At 50.4% G+C, this 26,701-nt stretch overlaps 1 protein-coding gene across 1 annotated transcript; it reads left to right on the top strand.

The window, feature by feature from the left end:
- The first annotated feature begins 644 nt into the window (after nt 1-644).
- Nucleotides 645-26,701, top strand: Acad9 (acyl-CoA dehydrogenase family, member 9). The gene is made up of 19 exons (XM_013032312.1): nt 645-734; nt 886-1,203; nt 3,355-3,448; nt 6,014-6,115; nt 8,699-8,805; nt 9,703-9,803; nt 10,844-10,922; nt 12,019-12,193; nt 14,929-15,002; nt 16,389-16,464; nt 18,068-18,138; nt 18,620-18,739; nt 20,034-20,162; nt 22,869-22,948; nt 23,523-23,649; nt 23,860-23,937; nt 24,434-24,562; nt 25,482-25,554; nt 26,259-26,701. The coding sequence occupies exons 1-19, from the start codon at nt 645-647 to the stop codon at nt 26,357-26,359; spliced, it is 2,124 nt and encodes a 707-aa protein (XP_012887766.1). The 3' UTR covers nt 26,360-26,701.

The following is a 26,701-nucleotide window of genomic DNA, read 5'->3' as shown; positions in this document are numbered from 1 at the left end:
GCTGTAATTGGGAAAGGCACTCAGTGAGAAGGCTGGGAAAGAGGGTGTGTACTTCCTGGATGAGGCTGGGAAGCTGGACCCTCCAGGGCAAGTGCACTACTGGATGCCTGGCCTCTCCTGCTTGCCCTGTCCTGTCAAACATTCTTTCCCTGTGTATCTTTGTAGCGTGTCTTTGCTAGGGATGGTGGAAACACAAGAGTTTTATAACAAAGGCTAGGCAGCTGGGCACCAGTGACTAATGCCTGTAATCCTAGCTATGCAGTAGACTGAGATCTGAGGATCATGGTTCAAAGCCAGCCTGGCAGGAAAGTCCCAGAGAGACTCTGATCTCCAATTAATCACTAAAAAAAAAAAACTGGTAGAGTGTTAGCCTTGAGCACAATGAGGCTCAAGGACAGGGTCCAGGCCCTGAGTTCAGGACCCACAACCGACAAACAACAACAACAAAAAGGTAGGAGGTTGTTTGGACCTGAAATACCAACACTTGAGAGGCAGGAGAACCATGAGTCCTAAGACAGCCTTGGGACCTAGTGAGAAAGCCCAGGTGCAGTGGCGCTCCCCGCAGTACCAGACACTTGGACGGCCCGGACGGGAGCTGGGGTGGCCTGCGTCAAGCACGCCAGGAGGCTCAGGACCGTCGTAGAATGCGGGCCCTCGGCAAACAGGCCGCGTCTGAGCAGATCCACCGCAGCAAGAAAGGGCTGGGGCTGGCTCCAGGAGCAGGCCGCTGGCGGGTTAGCACCGGGCCTGGGCCCGAGGAAAGACCGAGGCCGACGGGGAGGGGCGGGGGAGCGGAGGGGGAGGGCGGGCCTCTTCCTTCCTTAGACTAGACGGTAGGTGACTGACAGACAGACAGACTGACACCGATGTCCTTAACGCCGCCAGTCCAGGGACACAGGCAACGTACCCGGAAGCGAGGAGGCGAAGCCGAACGGGTCCCGCGAGCCACAAGCCCCGCCGGACGCCGGCGAGGCGCAGGCCACTGACGTCACCGGGCCCCGCCGACTGAGTCCCGCGCACGCGCACGCGCGGCGCCCCGGCCGCAGCTTCGCGGCGCTCGGCGGCATGAGCCTGCGCGCGCTCCTCCGGCCCCGCGCGGCGGCGGCGGCCCTCGCGGGCCTCGCGGCGAGCCGGCGCTGGCTGGGCGCGAGCGCGCGCAACCGCGCGTTCGCCAAGGAGCTCTTCCTGGGCAAGATCGAGCAGGTGAGGCGGGCCGCCCGCGCCCTGCGCGCTGCCCGGCACCGGGCGCCTCGGCGGTGGGCCGCCCCGCGGGCTGCCGCTGTTGCTTTGTTGGGTCGGTCGGTCGTGGGCCTGGGCGCTGGCCCTCAGCCCCGCAGCTCAAGGCGAGCGCTCCGCCACTGAGCCGCAGCGCCGCTTCCGGCTTTTTCTGCTGGTGTGGTGCTGAGGAATCGAACCCAGGGCCTCGTGCGTGCGGGCGAGTGCAGCTCCGGACTTGTCCCGCGGTCTCTGGACGGAGCTCAGTGCTCTGGCACCTTCCGGGGACCGCTCGGGAGACTGCGCTTCCCCTGCCAGAAATCTGGCTCCACGGTTCTTCCCAACACTAACCCTTTCAGCCCCAGACCCATCCTGTGGCAGCCCTCAATAACAAAGCACTCCTCTTCTTAGAAGACACGGCTTCCCGTGGGTCTCTTCCCTGGGGCTGCTACGGAGACAAGTGAGAGACCGAGTGAGTAGGGTTTGGGCAACACCAGCAGCCTCAGTCAAACCACTTGGCTTTAATTTGTTTGGCTTCTGCGAATTGGCTTCTGCGATAGGTTTACTTGAACAACATACTGGTGTGGGTGTGTTTTGTACTGCCCTTGAGCTTTTTTGCTCAAGTGTGGAGCTCTATTACTTGAGTCAGAGCTCTACTTCTGACTTTCCAGGTAGTAAACTGGAGATAAGAGTCTCATGGACTTTTCTCCCCAAGCTGGCTTCTAACTTTGATCTTCAGATCTCAGTCTTTTGAGACTCTAGGGGTTTAGGTGTGAGCCACCAGTGCCTGGCTCATGCTTTATAATTTCAACAGCTGTTCATTGAAATTGAACTCTTCATTCAATTTTTGTTCATTGTTATTAGAGTCCTTTCTTCTGTGCATCCAGGATCTCTCGCTGTAGCCCCTTGGCACACATGAGGTGCCAGAGTGCCTCCTCATCTGTCCTTCCCATTGGTGCCAGAATCATCTTTCTCTCACAGCTCATTGCCCAGGGCTCAAGCTCCAGTGAGGAGACAAAGGTGATTGTGGTGGAGATGGGTTGAGCCTCTGTGAATTCCATGAAGGAAACAGGTTTGTTCTGAGGAGCAACACTCCTGTTTTCCTTCTTGACGACCTTGACTATGGTATGCTAAAGAACAGAAGGCTGAGTCAACTGTCTCTTAAATAGAGACCAACCTGTAGCCTGGCCCAGAGAGGAGCAAACAGATCTGAGCACATTGCTAGAATGGATGAAGTAGGTAGATAGAAGTGCAAAGGCTGGGGGAAAGTTGAAGGCTCCTCTAAAGAACTTTCTGGCCATGAGTGTAGACAAGAGCCAAACACTGGTGCAAACACTTTGTTACTTCACGTTTCTGAGTTGCACGGCTGCTCTCTGAAGAAGTTCATATGGAATGGAAGGGAAACTTAGTTTTCCGAGGGTGATCTGGTCTCATTCCATAACCCAGCTCACTCAGACACTCGTCTCAGGGAGCTGATGTTGGTAACAGCTGATGTGGTAACCTCAAACAGATAAGGGGCACAGTGGAGACCCTCCCTCCTGTGCTGATCACCGGGAGCTGATGTCAGTGACAGGCCCAGTGGTAACCTCAAACAGGTAAGGGGCACAGTGGTGACTCCATCCATCATGCTCAGCACCAGGTGTCAATGTCAGCCACAAGAGGAAGAATGGCCTGAAGGAGCAGACAAGGTGGCCATGATACGCTCTCATCAGTAGGGATCTTTTGAACTCACAATGACTGATACAGAGTTGATTGGTCTATTGAAGAGCTTTCATAAATCCCATCTTCCACGATTTTTACAAGGCCTTGAGTAAATGTGGGTGCTGAAGGGTGATGGGATTTGTCCATGGCCTTGAGTTGATAAGCAGCAAAGACTAAACTTAGACTGTGAAAATACTTCTTGTTTATGGGACTGTCATTATCACTTCTTGAGAAGGAAGCTGGCAGAAAGTGATCATCTTATCTGCCTGCACCAGAGGAAGGTGGACATAGGTGAGTGGGCACATGAAGCATCTTGTGAGATTTGCTTTAGCCTCCATCCAGTTGTTCAAGTGTAGATCTTCTTCCTTGCCTTTGACTACTATCACCATGCTGAGAGGTATTCACTTTGTAAACTTCTGTCCTGTTTATCGTTGTTAGAAAGCCGTTTTCCCATTTCCAGAAGTTAGCCAAGATGAACTTAATGAAATAAATCAATTTGTGGGACCTGTGGAAAAATTCTTCAATGAGGAGGGTATGTAAGATTATCATTACCATTTCCATTATAAAGGTGGTTATCCTGCTGTATTAGAAGCACTGTATACAGAGTCTTTGATGAGGAAGAAACAATGTCCTCAAAACCTAAGGCATCATTCCAGCTACTTCATAATGTGTAAACATCTAGTTCAGCAGTGCTCATTTTCTCCATGGTTCACCATGGGCCACTTTGAAATGTTTTCAAGTAATAACCTCTACATTCCTCACCTGTACAATTAAAAAAAAAATGTAGCCAGGCGCCAGTGGCTCACACCTGTAATCCTAGCTACTCAGGAGGCTGAGATCTGAGGATCGCGGTTCAAAGCCAGCCCAGGCAGGAAAGTCCATGAGACTCTTCAATAAACCACTGTGGCTCAAGTGGTAGAGCACTCACCTTGAGCTAAAGAGCTGAGGGATAGCGCCCAAGCCCAGAGTTCAAGCCCCACGACCAACCCCCCCCCCAAAAAAAAAATATTTGTAAGCTGTTACAGACCAACACTTGAGCAAAATACAATAAAAGTGAGCAACTGTGGCTGGTCATGATGGTGCACACCTGTAGTCCCAGCTACTTCGGAAGCAAAGATTAGGGAGGTTACAGTTTAGGGCCAATGGAGCCAGAAAGTTACCAAGATCCTATCTTAATGAACAAAATGTGTGTGGTGGTATGCATCGTAATCCCAGCTATGCAGGAAGCATAGGTAGGCCGAGTTGTGTTTAATAACAATTTTAAAAATCTTTTTAATGTTTACCTTATTAGAATACAGCAGAATTCCCCCTATCTGCTTTTGTTTAATTTATATATCAAGTACCCCTGGAAAAGTCGGCTGTACACCTAGGAGAGAATTAGAATTAGAAAGACAACAATAAAACAACCTTGAACATGAGGGCGCCTTTGAAGGTGTTACATATACTGAAAACTACTGCAGTCAATGTTACTATGTTGCTAGTGTTCAAAGTTGCAGAGTTGTCCACAGATACATTTTATATTTAAAAATACGCTGTTCTTTTTGTTCTGGTGGTTATCTTTCTTCTTTAATCTGTTTTTAATATCCTTGGTCCTTTGGTCTTTATTTAAACTTGAATATCTCACATTTCTGAGTTGTAACCTAACAAACAATCAGCACAATCCATTTGTTAAACAAATACATTTTCCATAGATGTCCCCCACCCCAGCTTCTTTTTGCCATCTTGGCTCTTGAACTCAGGGCCTAAGTAGCTAGGATTACAGGCATGAGTCTTTCCCATTTTTATTCTCTCTCTGTCCCTAGGCAACTGTTCACATGCTTTTCCTCACATTAGTTTGTATTTTGTGGAATTTTATTTAAACAGAACCATACATTATGTATGGTTTTATTCAGCTTCTTTTACAGCATTTTCAGTTTTCTTCATGGTACATGTAACAGATTTGGCCCATCCTAGAGCTTGAACTCAGGGCCTGTCTCTGAGCCTCTGTGCTCAAGGCTAGATCTCTATCACTTGAGCTACAGCACCACTTCTGGCTTTTTTGAGTAGTATATTGGAGATAAGAGTCTCATGGGGACTTTTCTGCCCAGGCTGGCTTTAAACTGTATCCTCAAATTGTCAGCCTCCTGAGTAATAGGATTTTAGGTGTGAGCCACTGACACCCAACCCAGTTGTCCCTTTTAATGCTGAGTAGCAATTTCCTTGTTAGAATATACTAAAGATTGTATCCTTATGAAGGCTAACCTCAAGTGCCAGGATAATAGGTATGTGCTACCATGTACCGCTAAGATTGTTTATTAATGGAACCATAACACAAAGAAGCTCAGAGAGGTTCCCAGGCCTGAGTTCAAGCCCCAAAACTGGCAAAATAAGTAAATAAAAAAATAAAATAATAATTCAGTGCCTTAGGAGAGGAACACAAAGGTCCAATGCCTATGTGTGTCTGATCATCCAAAATAATACTTAATAAAATTAACTCCAGGAAATAGAAACAAAAGCATATTGTTGTTTGTTTGTTTTCAGTTTGGGGTTTTTTTTTGCCAGTCCTAGGGCTTGAATTCAGGCCTGGGCTCTGTGGCACTGTGATTCAATGTGGCAGAGCACTATCCTTGAGCAAAAGATCTCAGGGACAGTGCTCAGGCCCTGAGTTCAAACTCCACGACCAACCAAAAAAAAAAAGAGAGAGAGAGAGAAGAATTGTACTTTTTACAAGAATTACATAATTGTAATCTCTCTGTACATCACCTTTATAATAACAGTAAAAAAAAAATCTTTTAATCTGTGTACTTTTGTTGTGTGAACATACCATATATATTTTTAATCTTTATTTTTTTTTGTCAGTGGTAGGGCTTGAACTCAGGGCCTGGGTGCTGTCCCTGAGCTTTTTTTTGCTGTAAGGGCTAATGCCCTTGAGCAGCAGCTCCTCTTTGGTTTCCTGGGGGGTGATTTGGAGATAAGAGACTCTTGGACTTTCCTGACTGGGCTGGATTTGAATCACAGTCCTCAGGTCTCAGCCTCCTGAGAAACTAAGATTACAGGTGTGAGCCACCAGTGCCTGGTTCTTATATTTTGTTTAATCAAAATTATTTCTTCTTGTCAGTGGACTCTCGAAAAATTGACCGCGAGGGGAAAATCCCAGATGATACTTTAGAGAAATTGAGGCAACTGGGACTCTTTGGGATACAAGTTCCAGAAGAATTTGGTAAGTCGGGACAACAGCCACCTATCTGGTCTAGCGTTCTAGTAAGTACTCCGTATTTGTCCATGAAAGGATTCTTAACTGTTCAGGAAGACTGACCTTTAAATGTAGTACCTCTGCAATCTGGGTGCAAAGCCTAGATGTATTATTGTGATTCTAGGCTCTGGAGCTTTTAACTGTCTGTCCTCTGATTATATTCTAGTGCTGCTTCCATGTACAGTCAGCTAAGGATTTTGAGAGAAATAGCAGTTGGCAGCCCTACAAGGGCTGGGCATGTTGTGAGTTGATTGTTTGGAGATGTCCAAAACAATACTTTTAAAAACTAGTAGTTCTTGAGGCTGGGAAGGTGGCTCAGTGGTAGAGTGTTTGCCTTGCATGCCTGAGGCCCAGGGTTCGATTCCTCAGCACCACATAAGCAAACAGAAAAAAAGCCAGAAGTGGTGCTGTTGCCTAAGTGGTAGAGCGCTAGCCTTGAGCTGAAGAGCTGAGGGACAGAGTTCAGGCCCCACGACTGGACCCAAAAAAACCCAAAAACAATAAATAGTTCTTAAAACAATAGTTGTTAGCTGGGCATGACTAAGACTGACTCAGGAGAGCACCTCAGCAAGGGGGCCTTGATGTTCTGTGTCCCTGCCTGTTCGTCTCTAGAGATCAGAGGGTGGCTTCCCTTCTTCTGGTTTGAAGACTGAAGGTAAGAGTTAAGTTCCTGCTAATACCTAACTCAACAGGTCAATGCTGAGACAAATAGGAAAATGAAGGACAAATGAGTGTGATGCCCAATTTTCTTTGGGTATGTGTTTAAACTGTTGTGACATATCTTCCTGTCATGTCATTTCTCTCATCACATTACCAACCATATGAAAGAATTTGTCCTGTCCTTGCAGAATACCTAAAGTAATGATTAACACTGCTAACCTAGTGGTGGGAGGCACAGCTCACCTCTACAAGTGACAACAGATATCCTGTTGTTTGTTTGTGTGTTGATACCTTGTACTTCTTTTCTTTTCTTTTCTTTCTTTTTTTTTGTTTTTTTTTGGTTGGTCATAGGGCTTGAACTCTGGGCCTGAGCACTATCTCTCAGCTCTTCAGCTCAGGGCTAGCGCTCTACCACTTGAGCCACAGCGCCACTTTGGATTTTCTGGTGGTTTATTGGTTTCTTGGCCCGTCTGGCTTTGACCCACAATCAAATCTCGGCCTCCTCAGCTAGGATTACAGGCATGAACACAAGCCCACTCTGTCTCTGTGTGAGGCTGTGGGAAAGGCTGAACTTAGCCAGCTCTGTCAGGCATCAAGGTTGTGACTCCCAAGTGCTGGGTATTACCAGCATCACACGCAGCCACACTGCATGAAGATCCTAGTGGAAAGGAGGTGGGCTTGTTTCTCATCAGCTTAACAGAATTAGGCAGCAGTAACCTTATGTTCACGCCCACAGGTTGAGCAAGAATTCTCCCAGGCTAGAGAGTTGTAAAGGCTAGGTGGGAGCTACTATGCCAGAAAGCTGAAGTGTTTATTGACCAAGACTGGATCTCTTCCCTTGGTCTCTGCTTGCTGGCTACCCAGGGCCTACAAGTTGTGGCTTTGAGTCCCTCCCACCGCCAGCAGCCCCTTGCAGCTGTCAACTGTTCCCCTGTGATTGCCGTGCCCACCCCACCCCCAGCAGGACCCTTCTGCACCCACGGGGACACCTTCCCATGGGGTGTGTAGAGAGCACCCTCTAGAGTGGGCATCATCCTGAGGTCAGGACTAGACCCACTCTTTGTTGGCCTGATACCCTTAGTCTTTGGATTACCATCTATAAAGTGAACGTAAAGCCATTAAGCTATACCTGGAAGTTGAAGATTATGCAGAGAACATACTTGAGTGGATTTTGTATTTTTTCTGCGTTTTTTTCTTGATGTTTGTTTTTGCCAGTCCTGCAGCTTCAACTTGGCCTGGGTGCTGTCTCTGAGCCTATTGGTGCTTACATCCAGGGCTCTCCCACTTGAGACACAGTCCAGCTTTTACTTGAGTAGTTTATTGGAGTTAAGAGCTTCACAGACTTTCCTGCCTGGGCTAGCTTCAAACCACAGTCCTCAGATTTCAGCCTCCAGAGCAGCTAGGATTACAGGTGTGAGCCACTGGTGCACGGCTATTTTTCTGTTTTTCATACTTTTGTATTTTTACTCCTGGAGCAGTGGTTCCCAAATGAGGAAGCGATGTTACCCCTCATGGAACATTTGGCAGTAGTCAAGATGTTTCTGATGATTGTGGCTGGCATAGAAGCCAAGGGTGCTGCTAAAGGTACTGCAGTGCACAGGACAGACCACACAGAAAGTCGCAACCCAAATGGTGCAGAGAAAGCCTGTCATGGAGCCCAGCAGATGCACTAAAAGTGTTAGCCTGCATGTATTTCTATACCTAGAAAAAGTATAAAAAGATGTACACAGGAAGTTTTTCCTGTGTAGTTTGATTATGGGCAATTTTTCTGTTCTTTGTGCCATTCTAGATTGTGATTTTAAAAAAATGGTGATCTGCTGTTACTTATAATCACTTTCCTCAATGGAAGAACTTGGGCTAGACTGAGACAAATTGATGTCTTTCTCCTAGGCGGCCTGGGGCTCTCCAACACCATGTACGCTCGGCTAGGGGAGATCATTAGCTTGGATGGATCCATCACCGTGACCCTAGCAGCACACCAGGCTATCGGCCTAAAGGTCAAGTGTCTGGAATTCCTGTTGGGGGCTTTCTGGAGGGAGGAGCTTCTTCTCTGCTATTAGAAGGGAATGGGGCCTGATAGCTCAATATCTTAGAGAAGAACAGGCCCAGCTGCTCTTGGCACCTTGCCTTCCAGTTCACTCTGGCATCATCGGTTGACCCATGACCTGTACTTGGCTTATGTAAGCATAGCCCTTGGCTCATGGTGCCCCTTCCCATCAAACTTTCCTCCTGTGCCCATTACCTTGGACTTATCCTTCAAGATCTAGATCAGGTGCCACTCCTGGAATTGAACCCATTCTGAGCTGTCCCCTGCTTTTTGTACATGTGCTTCCTTACTCTGTTCAGCTCAGAGCACAGTGGGACAGGTCCAAGGGCACACAGCTATCAGTGGAATTGCATCATATAAATAAACACAGACCACAAAGAGAGCTCCTCAGCCCTCAAAGCAGGAGCCCAACCCTATCGGCCATGTGGCAGCACCGAGTAGGGGTGGTGCACAGCTGAACTTCCTGTAAACAGTTTCTGTGCCAGTTCCGGGGCTCCCACATCCTCACCCAGCCTGCCAGTGCCAGGGGAGGGGCTGTCCAGCTCATACATCGTGAAGTGAAGGGTCAGAGGGCGATTATTTTTGGCCCAAGGACAGGAGAGGAGCAGAGATGAAAATGGCAAATGCTGATTCCCAAGTTCTGTGGTCATGCACACGTCACTGTAGTATATATCCAGAGAGGAGTCCACCCAACAGCACGGTTCCCTGCCTTCCCCAGGCTGAAAACCTGGTCTCGCAGCACCTTCTTCACAAGAAGTAGATATCCTCAGGGGAGTTGTCTTACAGGGATATCTTGGACTCTTGTGGCTTACACTGATGTGTCTGTGTGCATGTGTGTTTCATTCAGGGGATCATCTTGGTGGGCAATGAGGAGCAGAAGACCAAGTACCTGCCCAGACTGGCATCCGGGGAACACATTGCAGCCTTCTGCCTCACAGAGCCAGCCAGGTCTGCCTCCCTCCGTAGGACGTTTGTCAATTTCCAAGGTTTCCCCAGACAAGGGACTGTTATTGTATACAAAAGCTGGCTTAGTATTTCTCCCCTAACTGATTAATTCTAAAGAATTAACACAGTAACCATTCCTGCCAGCTCTCTGGATCTTATTTCTCTTTTTTTTTTTTTTTGGGTCTGGTCGTGGGGCCTGAACTCTGGGCCTGGGCACTGTCCCTCAGCTCTTCAGCTCAAGGCTAGCGCTCTACCACTTGAGCCACAGCGCCACTTCCAGCTTTTTTTCTTTTTGCTTATGTGGTGCTGGGGAATCAAACCCAGGGCCTCAGGCATGCAAGGCAAGCGCTCTACCACTGAGCCACCTTCCCAGCCCATGGATCTTATTTCTCTGTCCTAACAGGACTGTGAATGAAGACATCTGACAGCATCCACCAAGTCAGTGTTGGTTGTCCACAACTCACAGTACATTCAGGACTGCATTGAGGCTTCAGAGTACCTTTCAGAATACATGGAGTGGTCGTATGTTCACTCCTCCAGTTGAAGAGCTGAGGCTCAGTGAGGCTATATGAGCAGCGCAAGGTCACCCAGCTAGGATGGAGCAGGACCCGGCAGGGCTCCAGGCGTCTGTTGACTGTCACTGGGATCTCACTTAGCCCTCCTTCCCTTCCCCTGAACCTGTACCAGTCGCCCTTCTGCTGAGGCCCAGACCCCTCCCATTAGCTCACTGAGCCCCTGTGGAGTTCACATTCTGTTCTTGAAACCTAAACTCAGGTTGTTTTACTGTGTGAAAGAGACATGACCGGGTTTACCCTTCCACTAGTTTTGTGAGAACACTTTTATTAGAACCTGCCTGTATCTTTACATAAGATTTTCTGTTCAGATTTTAGTGTTGAGGTGGCATCAAAACCATATAACTCAGAAACCCGAACGTAGCTATTGTCTAACCCCACATTTTAAAAACTTAGCAACTTTCCGAGCCGCTTACACATCTTTATCTATTCCCAATAATGTCCTCCCTTGACCGCCTGGCTCCTCTGCAGTGGGAGTGATGCTGCCTCTATCCGGACCAGAGCCACACTGAGTGAAGATAAGAAGCACTACATCCTCAATGGCACCAAGGTACAGCCCACCCTCGCCAGTCACCCTCAGGCACCACCTGTAGGTACAGCCCACCCTCGCCAGTCACCAACTTTAGGTACAGCCCACCCTCGCCATCACCCTCAGGCACCACCTTTAGGTACAGCCCACCATCGCCAGTCACCCCATCAGTTCTCAGACACCACCTTTAGTCATGTGCACTCTTCATACACCAGGAGTTATAAAAGATCTGCACATCACCTCCTAACAAATTACTGGGAGCGTTATGCTTTGTGTTCACTAAAGCTGAGAGACTGGCCCAGAGCAGGCCTTTGAACCTTCAGCAACAGAACTAGAACTAGAGCAAGGCATTCTGGTTCCAGAGTCTCCCTTTCTGCAGTCCCAGATCTGCCTCAACTGCCATTGTGTGTTTGTTTTACATTTTTACTACACAAAATTGCAGTATGCTACACTTGGACAGCTCCAGTACCTGTCTTGAGTGGTCACATGCTCACAGCCAGCAGTGTCTCCTGCTGCCAGCATGGTTATGGCTGGATGTCATCTGTGACAGAGTGCATGGCTCTCTGAAGGAAAATTCCTAACTAACCTGTGTTCAAGTTTCCTTGATTTTCTCTTTTTTCTTTAATGGTTTGCTTGACTCAAGATTGAAGTAATTCCCAACCATTGCAGTTTGTCAGACAGTCTCCCTTTTTTCCTTTCCCTTTCTGAATTTTCACCTCTTTTCCTTCCTTTATTTTTGCCTTTTTTAAAATTGACAGATATTGGGTATGGTGTGTACACATATGAAGATCTTGTGAGATGACCCAGTTTCTCTGTCCTTGAAGGGCTCCTGGAGTCTGGTGACAGAAGGAATGCCAGCTGCCTCAGTGCCGTTGGCTGTTCTCTACCCTGACCCCGGACATAGCCGCCTGTCTCTTAGGGACCCCCCACTATGGGAGAAGCTGGGTTGAGCCCCAGATCACAACATATGAGCCAGGCTTATTCATCCATATGAGTTTGGCTTCTTTAACACTCTGCTTGTGACATTTCTTGCCTGAATTTTTACAGGCAGCTGGAACTATACAAACAAAGGTAGATCTTGCTAGGTGTCTAGAAAGACCTTTTGCTCTCTTCTCAGGTCTGGATCACCAATGGAGGACTAGCCACCATTTTTACTGTGTTTGCAAAGACGGAGGTGATTGGTTCTGATGGCTCAGTGACAGACAAAATCACAGCTTTCATAGTAGAGAGAGATTTTGGTGGAATCACTAATGGAAAACCTGAAGATAAATTAGGCATTCGGGGATCCAACAGTAAGTAACACAGGCCACGTGTGTGACAGGAACTCTTGAGAGAAACTATGCAGATAAAGTTGTACATTTGTGGTTTCACAAACTGACTTCTTTGACAATTCAGATAAACTGAACACTGGCTGTGGCTTTGTCAGTCGGGGCTGTGTGCCTCTGAGCTTTCAGTTTTTTGTTTTTTGTTTTGTCGGTCGTGGGGCTTGAACTCTGGGCCTGGGCGCTGTCCTTCAGCTCTTCAGCTCAAGGTAAGCGCTCTACCACTTGAGCTACAGCGCCAGATAGGAGTCTCACGGTCTCTCCTGCCCGGGCTGGCTTTGAACCGTGATCCTCAGATCTCAGCCTCCTGAGTAGCTAGGATTATAGGTGTGAGCCACCAGCGCCCAGCCCTGAGCTTTCAGTTTTGATGACACAAGGCAGATGAGGCCAGTGGACTTCTCAGCATGGCCAGGGATAGTGGACAGCACGGAGGTGGGATGGCAGGTGTCCTACGTAAATACTTCTTTCTTCTTACTGGCCCTCCCAGGCCTCTCATTCACCCATGCATTTGTTTACCTAGTTTTTCCTTTAAATAGTTGCACAAAGGCTTTTACTGCAACGTGCCCACCCTTAGCAAGCCATTTGAGTCCTGCGGTCCATGTACTATACCATGCAATAGGAACCATCCACCAATTTCAATGTACTTCATCTCCGGGTTCTTGAAGCAGGCTTGCAGGAAGTAGTTGAATGAAGATCAGCAGACCCAATTTGCCATGCCTGGTCTGGCTCCCCTTGAGTCCAAACTTTTCCAATCCCGAGTATCCTTTTCTAGGGTGGAAACTGCTGTGCTTATTTAGTAGAACATGCAAATGTGTTTTACAGAAAACGTGGTGTGGAAGACACTATACTATGCCTTCCTAGGCCCTGTCCTAATCCCTTTAGCTCCTTCCTCTGGCTGTGCCTCACAGTGATCTCCCTGTGAGAATGTCTCCTTTAACAGCAGTCCCTGGCCACAGTAGCCTATCTACCAGATACCTCAGAATGGGGCACACCGCAAGGGCGTTTTATTCTCACAGTATTCAGGTGCCTGGGACAGGCGGCTTCAGCCCGTGGTTTGGGTTTACGTCGCCCGTGTGCTTTCTTCATCACCCTGGGGCACAGGCACTCAAAGCCTTCTACTCACATTGCATCACACCAGCCAAAAGTAGACTTAGCGGCAGAGAAAGCAAGGTCTGCCCTCCATTGTTCTAGTGCTGGGAAGGGGGCTCAGTGGTAGAGCGCGTGCCTACCGCGCATGAAGCCCTGGGTTTGATTCCTCAGCACCACATACACAGAAAAGGCTGGAAATGGCGATGGTAGAGCGCTAGCCTTGAGCAAAAGTAGCCCAGGGACAGTGTCCAGGCCCTGAGTTCAAGCCCCAGGACTGGACCCCCAAGAAAGAATACACAGCTGGAACCAAGAGTCCCATCTGCTTTTTTCCCATGCCGCCTCTACCCCACTTCATCCTCAGGCCCTTTGTATCCATTCAACCTCGGCTAAATGTGATCGTAAATAAATCTTGGGGCCCTCTCTGTCTTCTCTGCCCTGGGAGCAGCTCTCCTGCCACATCCCCTCACCCCTGTGAAAATGCATGCCTCCTCCAAGTTTGTCTCTACTTCCTTGGTCAGGAGCACCTGTCAGCTGCTGAGCCGACCACTGACACCAACAGATGAGTCCCACGTTCCCCGACTTCACTTGTCCCCAGCCTCAACTTCTAGGCCATCACCATTTCAAGGGACATCGACACCACAGCCAAGGCAACCGAGTTCATTGTGGCTGGAGCCGCCACAGTCGGGTGGCTGCCTCAGGCTGGGATTGGCCCAGTGTTGGAGAGCCTCCTCATTGGTTATGCCAGCAACCTTTCTCTGAAGCAGCAGCTCTTCTGTGCCATTCTGGGCTTTGCCCTCTCGGAAGCCATGGGGCTCTTTTGCCTGATGGTAGCCTTTCTCATCCTTTTCGCCACGTGAAAGAGCCAGGAAGTCTGGGGAAATTGGGAGGCTCAGGGTTTGACAGGGAAGACAAAAGAAATAGTATATTAATAAGGGAGACAAAAAAAAGTCGTGGTTAGCCTCCCCACTCCCTCACCTTGCTCCTGGCTTTTTACACTCCCAGTTGGTGCTTCTTATCACTTTTCCAGCTCTGACTTCATGCTGGTTAATTGGAGATGAGTCTCTTGTCGCCAGGACACTGGCAGCTCACGCCTGTCATCCTCGCTACTCAGGAGGCTGAGATCTGAGGATTGTGGTTCAAAGTCAGCAGGAAAGTCCATGAGACTCTTATCTCCAATAAACCACTCAAGTGGTAGAGCACTAGCCTTGAGCTGAAGAGCTAAGGGACAGCACTCCGGCCCAGAGTTCAAGCCCCACAACAGACCAAAAAAAAAGTCGCTTGTCTTCTCCAGACCTTGATTCTCAGATCTCAGCCTCCTGAGTAGCTAGGGTTATGTATGTAAGAAGCCACTGGTGCTTGGCTTGACTCGGCCTTTAATATGAATGTTATGTAACATCTCCTTTAACCCCTCCCCATGTCTCTTCTGTGCCCTTTTTATTTTACCCATAGCACTGAGTATAACATCACGTTACCTTGTTTGTCTCCTTGTCCAAAGAATGACCTCCATAGACAGGAGCTTGGGCATTGTGTCCTAACTTTCCAGACTGAATGGTACACATGCAAGTCAGGTGCAAAGTGATTTGCATTTGTTAGAAGTCTTAATTTTTATGTTTCAGCTTGCGAAGTCCACTTTGAAAACACCAGGGTGCCTGTGGAGAATGTCCTTGGAGAAGTTGGGGGTGGGTTTAAGGTGAGTTGCTATCCAAGGCTCAGGTGAGTGCTGTGCATTTAGGGTGAGTTTGGGAGGCTGCTGCTCAGGCCAGAAAAGGAGGGAGAGAAGCAGAATCTAGAAGAGGGATCTGAATCTCACACACAGTGATATAACCTAGCCAGCCCACATTCCTGACTGGTGTAAAAGCTGGCCAGTTCTAAGGACCTTGTCCCTGAGTTTTCCAGCCGCCTTAATGTTGCTGGAGTAAACGCTGGCCCCTTTGCAGGGGTATGAAGCCATTTAGTCTCTGAGAATCTACTTGTTCCTCACACAGGATTTGATTTGAGAGATTTCACCCTTCAGATACAACAAAGTTCTACCTAAAGAAAAAATATGGTGTGGTATATTTTCCAAATCATACATAACCAAACACCCCATAAAAAATAATAGTTGAAATTGAGCTTTGGGAAAAACATACCATTCACAGCATTGTGGGGGTCTTTGTCGCTAAGCCCTGGCCCTGCCTTTAGGAACTGTCCATCAGTGTCTCACACTTGGTCTGTGCTGTCTTAACAAGGCTCCACTGCTCACCCTCCGCTCAGGTGCTGCTTTCTCCCTGCTTGTCTGGGAAACCCGCCTGCAGTGTCTCTTGCTTCCCAGCCTCCCAGCCCCTCTCCAAGTCCTGTAGTACTGCAGCACTCCCTCACAGAGTAGACATCCTCTTGACTCACTGGCTGTTTGCACCCAAGACTGTGGTGGGTCAGGGCGCCTCCCAGACCGGACAGTGCTGCGGACCGTGTCTGTCCAAGGAGTGCACCTGTCCCTCTCTCAGCTGTTGGCTTTCTGCACGGGGTCAGCATAGTGAGGAAAGAGATGCCAGCAGCAGCATCGGGTCGCTGTTGTTGGCACCTGGCTGAGCTCACACTGGGAGGGCCTTGGGAGTGACTTCGCCGTGCTTAGGCTCAGCTTCTTGGTCTGCTGTTCTCTCTCTCTCAGCACTGCTGAGGGCCTTTAGGCCGCCTGGGGTTTCTGCTCCCTCTCCTGAGTGGGAGGGACTTGGGAGTGACTTCGCCATGCTTAGGCTCAGCTTCTTGGTCTGCTGGTCTCTCTCTCTCAGCACTGCTGAGGGCCTTTAGGCCGCCTGGGGTTTCTGCTCCCTCTCCTGAGTGGGAGGGACTTGGGGAGGTGCTATGACAGTAACGCGCAGCAGCTGTAGTAGTCTCTTAACCACGTGGGTTTGAGAGCCCAGATTGCTTTCTCCCAGCTTGAGGGCAGATGGGATGACTCACTTGGCCTGGGTGCTAGCAGAGTTCTTTTATACTTGCCATTGTTTCTTAAAAACAATGTTTTTAAAACACTTTTTTAGTAGGTAAGTGTTCTCCCCTTGGATCTAGCGTTGTACCTACCCTTTCCATCCCCCTGCAGGTGGCCATGAACATCCTCAACAGTGGGCGGTTCAGCATGGGCAGTGCTGTGGCTGGGATGCTCAAGAGATTGATTGGTAGGTGGTCAGCCATGGACAGGAGCCCTCTTCTGTGTCATGTTACCCTGGCTGCTCACACTGCAGCCTAGGAGGGTAAGCCAGGGCTGACAGACCACCTGGACAGATGGTCAGCTCCAGTCTAGCATCTGGGCTTTGGTTTCGACCAGACAATGTGTACACTTTTCCCGGAGGTTAGGCTTTGTATCTCAACATTACTGTTTTATCTGCACACTGGGGTAAGAAGGAGGTAAGAAAGGACCACTGCCCTAAGAACAGAGCTGCTTGGTAAGCTCTAGCTGCGAGCTGGGCACCAGGTCAGTGTTAATTCTGATCTTCTTGTGTGTGTCTACATGGAGAGTAAAGAAGAGAGTTAGAACCCAGGCCCCTCGGCCTCTAGACCCTCACCTGATCCTCTCTGTCAGGGTAATAGTCTCCTTTTTCTGTGAGCTGAGAGCAGCCTGTGGCCATTCTCGTGAGGTGAGTGTGCCATGGGGGATGCCCGGGAAGAATGCGCCATCAGTGCTTTGTGCCTCGCATAGCTCGGTGCAAGGTGGTACATATGGGCTTTGAGTAGGGTTCTTCCCTCGGTTTGGTAGATGAGGAAACTGGGGTCCAAAGAGGGCAGGTGATTTGTCCAAGACCATGCACCTGGACTGAAGTGCAAACCTGTCAGGCCTCAGGCTCAACATTCTTCTCTCTGTGTTGTGGTAGTTGTATGGGCTGTGCCTCCCAGAGTGGAGAACTCAGTGAAAAAGCTTTCTGGGTTCCTGTGGCCAACCTGTTCCCAAAGAGGCAGGACCTCTGATAAGTCCCACAGCTCAGAAATATGGATGTCAGCCAGGCACCAGTGGCTCATACCTGTCATCCTAGCTACTCAGGAGGCTGAGATCTGAGGATTGCGGTTCAAAGCCAGCCCAAACGAGAAAGTCCATGATACTCTTATCTCCAATTAGCTACATGAAAACTGGAAGTGACACTGTGACTCAAGTGGTAGAGCACTTGCTGAATTGCTGAGGAACAACACCAAGCCCAGAGAGAAAAAATAATCCTTGGGGATTATTTGGTGATAGTTACACCAGTGGAAGCATTTGGAAAATGGACTTCAGATGGAGCTAGGGGTGCTGGCTTGTTTCTTGGAGGGTCTCAGAATTCAGCCTTCAACTGTGTACCATTAAGCCCCAGGCCTGAGCTTTGAAACGAGCACCTAGGGTGAAGAAGGGCTCTCCCACCTCTGGGGTGCTCTGTGTATCCAGTCTGTGCCAGGCTTCTCCCACCTTCCATCAGATTACCTCTTCACAGCCATTCTGTCTACCAGGGAGGTGGAGGACTCGGCCCTGGCCTCCCACCAGTAGGAAAAGGGCCAAGACTCAGAGCTGTGAGAGTCAGAATCCCATGTCCTTCTGCTCTTGCTGGCTCCCCTCATGGGTGAGGACCAGGTACCCTGTCTCTGGTCCACTGGTGCTGGAAAGGGGGAGCTTCGACATTCAGGGCATCTGATCTCAACAGATGATGTTCATAGTTCTCGTTGGATGTTGGAAGGAAAATGGTTACAGCTTTAGGAAATCACTTTCAGATAATGAGAAACGTTCTGGCACCTTCTAACAACTCTTCTCTTCATCAGAATGGACCGCTGAATATGCCTGCACTCGGAAGCAGTTCAACAGGAATCTCAGTGAATTTGGGCTCATCCAGGTATTGAGGACAGACTTCATGTGTGGACATGAACAGGGTGCTCTATTGCTGCCTCTCTGCTAGTGCCTTCGGTGCGACAACCTGGGAGTAAGACTGGATAAGACTTTGTTGACATAGGCCCTTTGATTAATACTGGATTTGATTCTTCAGTGTAGAAGGCTTCTGACAGTTACTTAACTTCTGTCTTGGGTTGTGAGTTTGGAACTTGGCACATACACATTGCTTCTTGATTGTGGTTTTATATTTTTGTTTTTTGGGTCCGGTCGTGGGGCCTGAACTCTGGGCCTGGGCACTGTCCCTCAGCTCTTCAGCTCAAGGCTAGCCCTCTATCACTTGAGCCACTGCGCCACTTCTGGCTTTTTTTTCTTTTTGCTTATGTGGTGCTGGGGAATCGAACCCAGGGCCTCATGCATGCAAGGCAAGGGCTCTACCACTGAGCCACCTTCCCAGCCCCTTGATTGTGTTTTTGTAAACACTCCAGGAAAAGTTTGCACTGATGGCTCAGAAGGCTTACGTGATGGAAAGCATGTCCTACCTCACCGCTGGGATGATGGACCAGCCAGGGTTTCCAGACTGCTCCATTGAGGCGGCCATGGTGAAGGTAATCGCAGCACATCCAGAGAGCTTGCATAAGAGAGCGATACAGAAAGCCTGCTTAGCTGCAGTCTCCCTGACCCACAGTGCTACCTGCCATCTTCCTCTTCTCATCAGTTCATAGGTCAGCTTGGCCTTGGGCTAGGATTTTGCTGTGCTCTGATGCAGCACAGAACAGCATTGCTTCTTCAGACAGCCCACTGCTTCCCAGTGTGGTCTGGGCTGAGTTGTTATTGGCCAACTTATGGCTTATAGAAATGGGAGAAAACAGGGCTGGGAAGGTGGCTCAGTGGTAGAGCACTTGCCTTGCATGCCTGAGGCCCTGGGTTCAATTCCTCAGCACCACATAAGCAAAAAGAAAAAAGCTGGAAGTGGCGCTGTGGCTCAAGTGGGACAGCGCCCAGGCCCAGAGTTCAGGCCCCACGACCGGACCCAAAAAAAAAGAAAGAAAGAAATGGGAGAAAACAGACATTATAACTTCACATTTCTATAAAGTAGCAACATTCCTGGGAAAGAGTATCTTTTGCTCCCTAGGTTGATGGCCTTTAATCTTTTAGGTATCAGACCATACTTTGGTACAATGTTTGATAAGGTAAAAGCAGGTTACGAATTATAGAAACTCTTTGGTGAGTCACAGTACCGAGTTGGTACTCAGTCAGTACCCTGGTTTTCAATTTGAAAACAGGCAAATCATTAGGCTAGAAACAGTGCTTCTATGCTTGGAGATTCTGAAGACATATGTAGGAAACTTCCTGAAACTGTTTTAGCCAAGAAGCCGCCTAAAGGCCCCGTCCCCATCTGCGGCTTTGTCAGCTGATCCCCTAGGAGGTGGGTTGCTTCCTTCACCCAGACCAGGGCTCTCCAAGGACACTGACTGGGGACTTGGGGCTCAGGCCAGGCCTATAGCTAACTGCAACAGTGTCTCAGAGGGGACAGAGAGAAATGAATCACGGTCCTGCCGGGTGGGGTGTCCAGACATCTGTCCAAGTGCAGAGGATCAAAATGCCAAAAGAGTTGATATCTAGGTGGGTTTTTAAAGCTGGAGTTACACCAGGTGTGGAAGGGGTAGAAGAAGGCCTAGAGGTAAGAAAAGGCATTGTGGGGGTAGAAACCACAGCTAGTTGTTGTGGTCTGGGAAGGCCGAGGGCTTGCTTGGTACCTAGTAATTTCCTCCTGGGGTCACTCATCTCAAAGCTCGGGTTCTTCACAGACAACCACTGCTTCCTGAGCAGCGGCCTCTGAAGTCTAGGTTCTCCTGTGGGCAGGGATGCTGTGCTGACCTCACCCAGCGTCTTTGGCAGGTATTCAGCTCTGAGGGTGCCTGGCAGTGTGTGAGCGAGGCGCTGCAGATCCTCGGGGGATCTGGCTACATGAAGGATTACCCCTATGAACGCCTGCTGCGTGACACCCGCATTCTCCTCATCTTTGAGGTGAGTGGCCCTGCTGCCAGCCGCTGTGCTTCCTGTGTTCACCTCTTTGCTTCTTGCATCTGAGAGGTGTGCTGCCGAGGGTCCAGCAGAGGCTTCCTAGAGCCCGGGAGGGGGCGGAGAGGCCAGGCAGTGCTCAGGTCAGGAGCCCAAACCCTCTCTTCTGAGCCCACTGCCTCCGATCGATCTGCTGTGGGTCTTTGCCAAATTTCTTCTCACTGGAAAAGCAGGTCTTATTGGAGACCTGAATTCCAGTTCCATCTTAGGCTCTAATTCCATCCCTTGCCTTTTGGGTCTTTTCTTCTTGGTATATTGAGATAGCTTATAAGGTCTCTCTGTTGGGTCATTAATTCTCACACTGTATTCTTCCATTTTCACCCTGGTGACTTCACAAGTCTATAAAGGGTCACTTTGGGGGCTGGGAATGTGACTGGGTGGTGGAGTGCTTGCCTCGCACGTATGAAGCCCTGGGTTCCATTCCTCAATAAAAACCTGGCTCACAGCATCATGGTGTTTAGTAGGCAGAAGCCTTTCAGCCTCACAGCAACAGGGTGGAATTAGGTGGGAAGGGGCCATGAGCATGTGAGCAAAAAAGCCAGAAGTGGCGCTGTGGCTCAAGTGGTAGAGTGCTATCTTTGAGCAAAAGAAGCTCAGGAACAGTGCCCAGACCCTGAGTTCAAGCCCCAGGGCAGCAAAAATAAATAAATAGATGGATAAAGGGTCAGTTCATTCAGCAGTAGCAATGAGGAGTGGGGTTGGGCCACAGAGGCTGCCTTCTGGTGTGGTCCAACGGTGTGGCCTGACTGCACGGGGACCTGGAGACACAAGATGGTAGCCGGGCACCAGTGGCTCACGCCTGTTATCCTAACTACTCAGGAAGCTGAGATCTGAAAATCACGGTTCAAAGCCTGCCCGGGCTGGAAAATCCTTGAAACCCTTTATCTCCAGTAAACCACCAGAAAACCGGAAATGGTGCTGTGGCTCAAATGGTATAGCACTAGCCTTGAGCTAAAGAGCTGAAGGGGACAGCACCCAGGCCCAGAGTTCAAGCCCCATGACCGACACTAAGACACAGGATTGTGTTCTCACAGAGGGAGCTGGAGTCTGGAGGAACAAACATGCGCTTGGCCTTTGAGGGTTGGGAAAGACAGATTGGGACTGAGGACAGTTTAGACTGAAAGGCTGTGTCAGGCCTACACAAGTCTTAATGGCTAGTACTAGGGAAGCAGTAAGGAAGCCTTTCTGGGAATATTGGTTGGCTCAGGTAGTAGAATGGGAAGGAGGTTGGGAGGTAAAGGGTCAGAGGGAAGATAGAAAAGCAGCTGACTGTGGAAGACTGAGCAGCAGGGATTCTGGAAGTCAGAGGAAGTTTTCAAAGAAGGAACTATAATTCTAGGGAATATAGTGAGAGGAGAGGCCCGGGTGCTTCTGACAGGAAGGAGAGCAGACTCGGGGCCCATGGAGGCCGGCCCCCAACAGGGAGTTTGGAGCTGTGCCCTGGTCCGCTGGAGTACCACCCCATCGTCAGGTCCTGGGCCATCTCACCCAGTGGAGGGCTTCCTTGGCTGACTCTGTTCCTAGGTGCACATGCCCTACCCAGCATCTCCTTTCCATTAGCAATCAAGGACCCACCTGAAGGTAAAAGAGCCGGCTCCTGAAGGACAGAGTGTATCAGCCCTAGGTACACACAGTCTTCAAAAACCCTGTCCTCAACCCAGGGAGCTCCATTTTCTCTAAGGCCAGCAGGTCAGCTAGGTTAGGAAAACTCTCAGGCTGTGGTTCTCATGTTGCCAGGTCTTCATTGTGAGACCTGCTCAGAGCTGGACAGTATTGTGGGAGCCTATGCATTCTTCTTGCCCCCTCTGCCGGTGGGGCCAGCCCAGCCACAGGCATGCAGGTCAAAAAGCTGGTGAAGGCCCTGGCTCACAGCATCATGGTGTTTAGTAGGCAGAAGCCTTTCAGCCTCACAGCAACAGGGTGGAATTAGGTGGGGAGGGGCCGTGAGCATGTGAGCAAGCTTCCAAGCCCCGGTACTGTGCTCACCCCAAGGATCACTGCCCAGGTGCCCTGGGCTGCGCCTGCACTGAGGGGTGGTGTGCGCTAACTTAACCCATTACTGCTGGGCCTGCACTGAGGTGCTCCCATCAGCTGTCCCAGCTTTCGTAAGCAATCTGACCTCAACCTAGGCCCAGTGGAGTCTGTCCCATAGCTGCTGTGCCCTAGGCATCGACAGCCCAGACAGAACTGGCATTGGTTTTTGGGGGATTTTGTTTGTTTGTTTGTTTTGTCGGTCGTGGGGCTTGAACTCTGGGCTGGGCACTGTCCCTTAGCTCTTCAGCTCAAGGCAAGCGCTCTACCACTTGAGCCACAGCGCCCACTTCCAGTTTTCTAATGGTTTATTGGAGATAAGAGTCTCATGGACTTTGCTGCCTGGGCTGGCTTAGAACAGTGATCCTCAGATCTCAGCTTCCTGAGTAGGATTACAGGGGTGAGCCACCGGCACCCGGCTTTAGCATTTGTTTTAATGAGGAGTTTTGGGTTTACAGGCAGAGTGACCTATGCAAGACTAGCCATCTGGTCAGCTCCCTAACCCACGCCTGTGCACTGGGTACAACCCTGCCCTGTGTTTCTGTCACGCCTGCCGAGCTGGGGCAGGCCTGCAGGTGCTGCCAGTAAGGTGTCTTTTCATCCCCACATTGCTGGTCATAGGGAACCAATGAGATTCTTCGAGTGTTCATCGCTTTGACAGGCCTGCAGCACGCCGGTCGCATCCTGACTGCAAGGGTCAAGTATGTACCTCCACATCCCTCGGGGAAGGGGACCGTGCAGCCACACACACGGGCTCCATCCAGGCTTGTCAGGAGGGGAGGAGGGCGGCTGTGCTGAATGGGGGTGGTAAGGCCTGAAAACTAGCCCTCCAGCTCGTCCTGCACCTGGGGGAGAGGAGCAGAGCCAGCTGCCAGGGAGCCCTCACTCCTTACGCCTCAGGTCACACCCTCAGATCCCACACAGACACTCCATCGCCCTGTTCCCTGTGGCTCCTATCGCCCACAGCTGGAATGGGAGTTGTTGCCCATCCTGAAACCATTTCCTCTCCTTTGTCTCCTGTTCTCTGCCCTGTCCTAGGGCACAACAAAATTTAATCCTTGATAGTAGCATTTTCTGAGTCTTTGGTGAAAGCCAGGCACTGGAAAGCTGACCCCTTGACAGGCTGCTCCCTAAGTAGGCATCGGGAGTAGGCGTCCGGGAGCCTGCATGCCAGCTGGGCGTGCCGAGCTCCAGGGGACATGCTGATGCCCCGTGCTGATGGACCACGGGAGCCAGCCATGGAGACCTCGGGTCACAAGGCTGGACTTCCTGCAGGGAGCTTAAACGAGGCAATGTGACAGTAATCATGGAGACCATTGGCCAGAAGCTTCGGAACTCTCTGGGCCGATCTGTGGACCTGGGACTAACAGGCAATCTTGGAGTTGTACACCCAAGTCTGGGGGTAAGTAGGTCCAACACGTGAATCCCTCGGTTGGGTGGCCTCCAGCAAGATAGTCCCCTTCCAGAGGGATGAGACTGGAGGCCCGGCTCCCCAGGGATGTTGGAGAGTCACCTAGAAGGCCCACTCCATCTCTAGAGCTCCGGGCAGTGGCTGTCAGGTGGGCGCAGTGGGGACGAGGTACTGAGCCCAGTTTTTCTTCTGCCTATGTAGGAAAGTGCCAACAAGCTGGAGGAGAATGTGTATTATTTTGGCAAGACTGTTGAAACCTTGCTACTCCGCTTTGGGAAGGTAAGCCTGCAGACCCGGGGCACAGCTGGCCCCTGGTCAGTAGCCATGAGATTCATTTGTGCCCATTGCTCAACCATGGGACCAGCCTAGAACAGAATCCTTGAGTGTTTGGGTCTAGGCGATGTGGCTACACAAACACTGGGGAGGCCTCTGCTTGGTGAGTCTTCGACAGAGTTCTCCTAGTAGCCTTTCCTGTAGACTTCCTTCAGTGAGGTGAAGGGCCACTCACCGAGGGTCTAAATCTGGGGTGTGTCTGTGAACTCGGACTGCTAGAGGTGAAGTACCAGTCTCTACTCTTGCCTTGGCACCTGTCTGAGTATATGAAAAGGAAAGCATAAGTCAACTGAGAGCCTACCTCCGATAGCCTGAAGGAAAAGTTACACAGACCCGTGTTACTCAGGAGCACAAGGAGACTGAGGGACGGCACGGGGTGGCTCCAGGGGGACGGCCAACTGGGCCAGGCGGCAGGCCTCTACCTCTGAGCCTCTGTCCCCAGACCATTGTGGAGGAGCAGCTGGTGCTGAAGCGGGTGGCCAACATCCTCATCAACCTGTACGGCATGACGGCGGTGCTGTCACGGGCCAGTCGCTCCATCCGCACTGGACTCCGAAACCATGACCACGAGGTGAGCTGCATCCGCCCGTACAGGACAAGAACGGGTCAGATCCACTAGTTTGCTGGGTCAGGGCGGGAATCAGCAACTCACTGACTAAGCCAGTCCTGGTGTTCCATTCCAGTTTACTGAAGCCCAGGGCTGGGGAGGTGTGGGGTTGGGTGCCTAGGGAAGGAAAGACTACAGTGCCAGTTGGGGGTCACTGACCATGGGTGAGTCTTGAGGATGAGTGGAAGTGATGCCCAGAAGGCTATGTATGCTTGTTCTGCCAGGGCCTTGAGAGGGACCGTGGTGGTCTGGAGCCAGGGCTAGCGTCTTTGGTTTCCTGCCTGAGAGAAGAGAGGGGAGTTAGTGACGGGTCCACACTCCCATAGCCTCCCCCACCTCGCCATCTGTCGGCTTTGTGCATTCCTCCCTTCACCAGAAGAAGGCGCTTCTATGTACATGCCTGGTTCCGAGGGAGCACACCAACATGGATTATGTCATCTACCTCACAGAAGAAGCTGTCCCCTCGGCTGGGAAGGTGGCTCAGTGGTAGAGCACTTGCCTTGCATGCATGAGGCCCTGGGTTCGATTCCTCAGCACCACATAAGCAGAAAAAAAAGCCGGAAGTGGCGCTGTGGCTCAAGTGGTAGAGCGCTAGCCTTGAGCTAAAGAGCTGAGGGACAGCGCCCAGGCCCAGAGCTCAGGCCCCATGACCGGACCCAAAAAAAAAAAGAAAAGAAAAAGAAGAAGCTGTCCCCAACATTCTGTGTAGGTGGCTCTTGAGGACAGAGTGAGTTTGAGTTAGGGCTGAACATAGAACACAAAACTGACTTACAGGCTAGGGCTGAACCCAGCTGCCAGGAAGGAGCCCTGCCAGATTTCTCAGAGTTCAAAGTTCAAGCCAAAGCTCTTAGCAGCTGTCCTTTTGTGACCTCGGTTCTGGCAGGTTCTGTTGGCCAACATGTTCTGCGTGGAAGCTTACTTCCAGAACCTCTTCAGCCTGTCTCAGCTGGACAAGTGTAAGTGGGTAGTTTTGGGAGGGAAGCCAGTCCAGACATCTGTCAGTGGGCCCGTTTCTAGGCCTTGTTTGCCTCCAGGGCCTGCTAGCGGCTTATATGCAAGCAGGGATTGCGCTGCAGATGGAAATCAGCCTTCACACAGCCCTCTGTGTGGGTCCTGCTGGGTCCGCCTGTGCCTGGCCTCCTCTTGCACCTTCCCAAGGAAGGTGACGAAGGAAAGGGAGCAGACATTATACCTGGTCAGAAGACAGCCTCCCTCCCTTTAGCCTCTGAACTTCTGCCAAAATAAACTTGCAGTTCTCTGCAGAGAACATGGCCCTGCAAAATAGGAGGCTTCAGCTTGTCTAGAGTGTTGTTCCATAGGTCCTGACCACATCTGGGAGTGTGTAGCTCGGGGTCTTCCTCCAACCCTTAGAGTTCTGGCAGCCTGCCTGGCTTAGCCCTCTCATCAAGAAATGGTGGTTAGGGCTATTAGAGCCATGCTGAAGAGGGTGGAATGGATTCACTGTGGCTCTGGGAGCTGATCAGGGGCCCCAGGCAGCTGGCAGGACTTTTCAGGCGTGGGGGGAGCATTTATGAATGGCCTTCTCCACCCTCATGCTCTGAAAAACCTACTAGGTAGTAAGACCTCTATCTGCAGCTCAGAATCGAACCTCAGAGGAGGTGGGGCCCAACTTTGTATTGCCTCCTCTTTTTCCTCCCAGATTCTCCAGAAAACATGGATGAACAGATTAAGAAAGTGTCCCAGCAGATCCTCGAGAAGCGAGCCTACCTGTGTGCCCACCCTCTGGACAGAACATCATGAGACAGTCCGTCCCTACACCAGATGTCCTAGGCCCAAACTGATGGAGACCTTGAGGCCTCACCTAAGGCTTCTCCTGCCCGGAGGGAGTCTCAGATTTGAACCTGCCAGCGTCTGTCTGCTGAGTACAGCTTCTGAACGGATGTGAAGAGAAAGGAGTCACGCATTACTGGCACTGAGTGCACACTGAGGGTTCTGCAGGTGCCATGGTGGAAACCGGGGTGTATGCTGCCACCTCCTGCTTGGGGCCTGGAAAGCTGCTTCTACTAGACTCCATATTCCAGAAACAGCTAAATGTGTGCATACCACTCATGGGAACTAGGAATAAAATATACCTACTACCTG

Source organism: Dipodomys ordii, unplaced genomic scaffold, assembly GCF_000151885.1.
Source record: "Dipodomys ordii isolate 6190 unplaced genomic scaffold, Dord_2.0 Scaffold153, whole genome shotgun sequence".
Lineage (NCBI taxonomy): Eukaryota > Metazoa > Chordata > Mammalia > Rodentia > Heteromyidae > Dipodomys > Dipodomys ordii.
The sequence above is the reverse complement of the archived record's forward strand: the minus strand, read 5'-3'. Positions and strand labels throughout refer to the sequence as shown.

Coding starts and splice junctions, on each gene's coding strand:
- Acad9 (XM_013032312.1), top strand. CDS start 645: ATGCGGGCCCTCGGCAAACAGGCCGCGTCTGAGCAGATCCACCGCAGC. Junction 10,923..12,018: donor ACATCCTCAATGGCACCAAG/GTACAGCCCACC, acceptor CTCTCTTCTCAG/GTCTGGATCACCAATGGAGG. Junction 23,938..24,433: donor TGCTACTCCGCTTTGGGAAG/GTAAGCCTGCAG, acceptor CTCTGTCCCCAG/ACCATTGTGGAGGAGCAGCT.